The sequence below is a fragment of the Bison bison genome, unplaced genomic scaffold (genome assembly GCF_000754665.1).
Source record: "Bison bison bison isolate TAMUID 2011002044 unplaced genomic scaffold, Bison_UMD1.0 scf7180017864516, whole genome shotgun sequence".
In the NCBI taxonomy this organism is placed as follows: domain Eukaryota; kingdom Metazoa; phylum Chordata; class Mammalia; order Artiodactyla; family Bovidae; genus Bison; species Bison bison.
The window spans coordinates 8,710,667-8,714,566 of NW_011495069.1; the positions used below are offsets into that span (position 1 = coordinate 8,710,667).

The window sequence follows — 3,900 nt, forward strand, 5'->3', positions numbered from 1 at the left end:
TGTCTGATTTATTTCAGGGTCCCCAGGATCTATCTCAGCAGGGACTCAATAAATCCCTGGTAGGCTGACCTGGCTTTGAAGCACTGGGGTCAAGAGGCCCTGGGGTCATTCTGAGGAAGGCTGGATTTAAGCCCGACAGCTCACTCAGCAGTGGGAAGAGGCAGGCTCACCTCTGCCTCAGGGGTGCCTGGAACTGGACAGGGGCACTCACCAGGGGCACCTTCCGGAGAGAGCCCAGGACTGTGGAGGCCAGGCAGCCCATGGCTGTAAGAGTAGGGAACTCGCCCTCAGACAGAATGTACTGCTCACCCTCAAAATTCTTCTCATCAAACAGGATCCAGCTGGGGAAGGAAGGGGAAGAATAGGGGGACATGAGTAGGTATTTGAGCCCACCCTGTCCTTGGCCTGCACGGCCCCCCTGAGATACAGCAGACTGAATGCAACCTTGATGGGGATCCCCCAGGCCAGGGGAGGCCAAGGATGACCAGGCACTGCAGCAGCACGAACTGAAGTCAGACTTAAGAAAGAACTGAATGGACTCACACTGCCCTTCAGGAGAAATCTGGCAGTCACGCCAAACGCCATGCACAATTACTCAGCAAGCCTATTTCTCAGAATCTGTTCCAAGGACACCCTTCGAGAAACAACACATACACAAGGCTAGTGATTACACATTGTTTGCAGTGGCAGAGTGGCAGCAGCCAAATGTCCATCAATTGGGGATTGGTTGAATAAAGCACGAATCTGGAGTATAACACAGCAGTCAACAAGGATGAGGAAGAGCTTTCAAAGGGATATAAAGTGACCTTCAAACAGTCTAAAAAAACAAGATGCATAACAGTCTTGATAATGTTTCCTGTTTAAAAAATTGAGATAAAATTCACATACCATAAAATTCACTTTTTTAAAGTACACAATTCAGTAGTCTTTAGTATATTTATTAGGTTGCAATATGCTTCCTATTGTGAAAGAAAATGGAGAAGGAGGAAAACAAAATATATTTGGTTTCTACAGGTATATGCAAATTTATATATGGTGTATATTTGCTTATATCTTAAAAAAAAAACAACGAATGAATGAAAAAACATTTTAAAAAATGAGGGTGGGAGAGGAAAAAGTAGTGTGAACAAAGCTGTAACTTGTTTTTTAAGTCTTAACTTTGGAACTCTTATGGACTGAATGTGTATCTCCCCGGAATTCATAGGCTGAAGCCCTCACCTCCAATGTGATGGCCTTTGGGAGGTAATTAGGTTTAGATGAGGTCATAAAGGTGGAGCCCTTATCATGGGATTAGTGCTTTATAAGAAAAGAAAGAGGGAATTCCCTGGCAGTCCAATGGTTAGGACTCCAAGCTTTCATTGCCAAGGGCCTGGGTTCAACCTTGATTGGGAAACTAAGAGCCCACCAGAGGAAGAGATCCCTGGGGACACAGCAAGAAGGCAGCCATCTGCCAGCCAAGAAGAGAGCCCTCACCAGGGGACCAAATCAACCAACACCATGATCTTGGGGTTCCCAGCCTCCAGATCTGTGAGAAAACAAATTCCTGTTGTTAAACCACCCAGGGTACTGTGTTACTAGCTCAAGCTAAGATAGGAACACAATCAATATTTTCAGTAACTAAAAACTAGGATTAAATAAAAATGAGAAGTATTCCTAAAATTAAAATAAACAATGTAAATGAACCTAATTATATATCAGGTTGGTGGCATAACCACACAGAAAAAAGTAAACAACACAATATTTTGAACATAACATACCTAATGGGATGTAGATGAATACACTGAGGACAAAAAGAACAACAGAGAAACCTCAAACAGCATTCACTGGGTTTTACTGTTAGAAGCAGTATTATCAGTAGTAGTATCAGTATTAGAATTTTGAAACACGTAGCATGCAAATTTTGGTCTTGAAAGAGCATTATCCATTAAAAGCAACCAGGATTCATTGGGAAGTGACTCCAGGTTAGAGGCAAAAAATATATACAAAATGATCCAGGAACATCTTATTGTACCAGAAAAACAGGAAGTTATTAAAAAAACAAACAAACAAACAAACAAACAACTATTGGGGTCATATCAAAAGTACCCAGGAAAGGGACTTCCCTGATGGTTCAGTGATTAAGAATCTACCTTCCAATGCAAGAGACTCGGGTTAAAGCCCTGGTGCGGGAACTAAAATCCCTCATGCTTTGGGGCAGCCCACCTGCCACAATTAGAAAGAAACCCTGGCGGTGCAACAAAGACCCGATGCAGTAAAAAATAAACGTATAAATTTTTAAAAAGTACCCAGGAAGCAATCTGGAGGGGCTTCCATTTGCCAAAGGTGAAGTAATTTGAGTACACAAAAGAGTAGTGACTCCAGAGGACTGGAGCCTTTCATATACATAAAAACCCATGAGTCCATAACAATACTTAAAAAAAAAATCTTCATCGGTCAGCTTTGGTGGTTGCTAGGGCACTGATTCAAAAATTATTCTGAAAATTGATAAAAAGAAAGGGGCAAACACTGACTCTTGGGAAAGGATCAAACTGCCTTTTTTGCAGAAAGTATTTCAGGTAAATAAATAGTTAAAAAGGGAACGTTCTTCTTTATAGAAGTATTCCAGCTAGTATATGTAGAATGAATAACAAAACTTAGAAAATCATTTTGTAACCTCTAAAGGAATAGAGTCCAGGCAATTATCATCAATGGATACTGCTGCTGCTGCTGCTAAGTCGCTTCAGTTGTGTCTGACTCTGTGTGACCCCAGAGACGGCAGCCCATCAGGCTCCCCCGTCCCTGGGATTCTCTAGGCAAGAATACTGGAGTGGGTTGCCATTTCCTTCTCCAATGCATGAAAGTGAAAAGTGAAAGTGAAGGCACTCAGTCGTGTCCCACTCTTCGAGACCCCATGGACTGCAGCCTACCAGGCCCCTCTGTCCATGGGATTTTCTAGGCAAGAGTAATGGAGTGGGGTGCCATTGCCTTCTCTGGGACTGGGTATTAGGTAATAATAAATTACTGCTCATTTTATTATATGTGATAATAACTTGAGGCCGTGTGTCCTTTCTTGTTAGAGATATATATTGAATTATTTACCTGTGAAATTTTATGTTGGGTTGGAGATTTAAAATAGTCTACCGAAAAAAAAAAAAAAAAGGCAGAGAGGTGAATAAAACAAAACTGAAGTTCTTTATACTGTCTACAATGTTTACATTTGCTATTAAAACTTTATTTTGCTTTGTTTCTTTTAAGATTGAATGATTCTCGGGGCAGAAGAGCTAATCCCAAGGAAGCCAAAGGAAGGAAGTCATTTGAAAGAAAGACCTTCTAACTACAGCCTCGATTTCCAAGCTGAGCTAAGTGCTTCAGGGCAGGTGCCCACAGGCCCACGTCTCCCCTTTCCCACGTCCTCACCTGCCGCCATGGACTCGGCAAGACTGGGGCTGGAAGGAGGTGGGCAGAGAGCTCTGGTCATCTTCAAAAGAGATGTGGTCACCCAGGAAGTCGGGGCCGGAGAAAAGCTGAATCTGGCAGCAGAGACGGGAAGAGATGAGAGTGAAGGAGGGTGATGGAGTTGGGGGGAGAGAATGGGGAAGAGAGGGAGAGATTTTAAATGAGGGTGAGACAGAGGCCCCCCACCACCTCCTTACCTTTGAGATAAAGTGCAGATTGTGCTCCCCGACCTGAAGAAAGGGACCAAAGTTTTGAGATTCAAGAAGAGTACTAGCCCCTAGCCTCAACGCCTCCAGTGTCAATATTCCTGATCCTTTCCGCAGTTCGGGCTTAGTCCGGGGTCCGTGTTGACTCTGCCCACTTTCAGGAGACCCCGCCCCCAGGAGCTCCAGGCCTGCTCCTTCTAGTCCCGCCTCCACTGAAGTGGGCACAGCCCAGACCCCAGACCCCTCCCCACCAAGAGGC

The 3,900-nt window shown here is 43.9% G+C and overlaps 1 protein-coding gene across 2 annotated transcripts in view; it reads right to left on the reverse strand.

The window, feature by feature from the left end:
- Window positions 1–3,900, reverse strand: part of AIM1L (absent in melanoma 1-like) — a 29,815-nt gene that overhangs the window by 4,815 nt on the left and 21,100 nt on the right. For both annotated transcript variants that reach the window (XM_010830100.1, XM_010830101.1), the window contains exons 13-15: window positions 3,633–3,665; window positions 3,397–3,509; window positions 212–341 (exon numbers count right to left, since the gene is read on the reverse strand). In XM_010830100.1, the coding sequence (XP_010828402.1) occupies window positions 212–341; window positions 3,397–3,509; window positions 3,633–3,665 (276 nt within the window). The remainder of the gene's footprint in view (window positions 1–211; window positions 342–3,396; window positions 3,510–3,632; window positions 3,666–3,900) is intronic.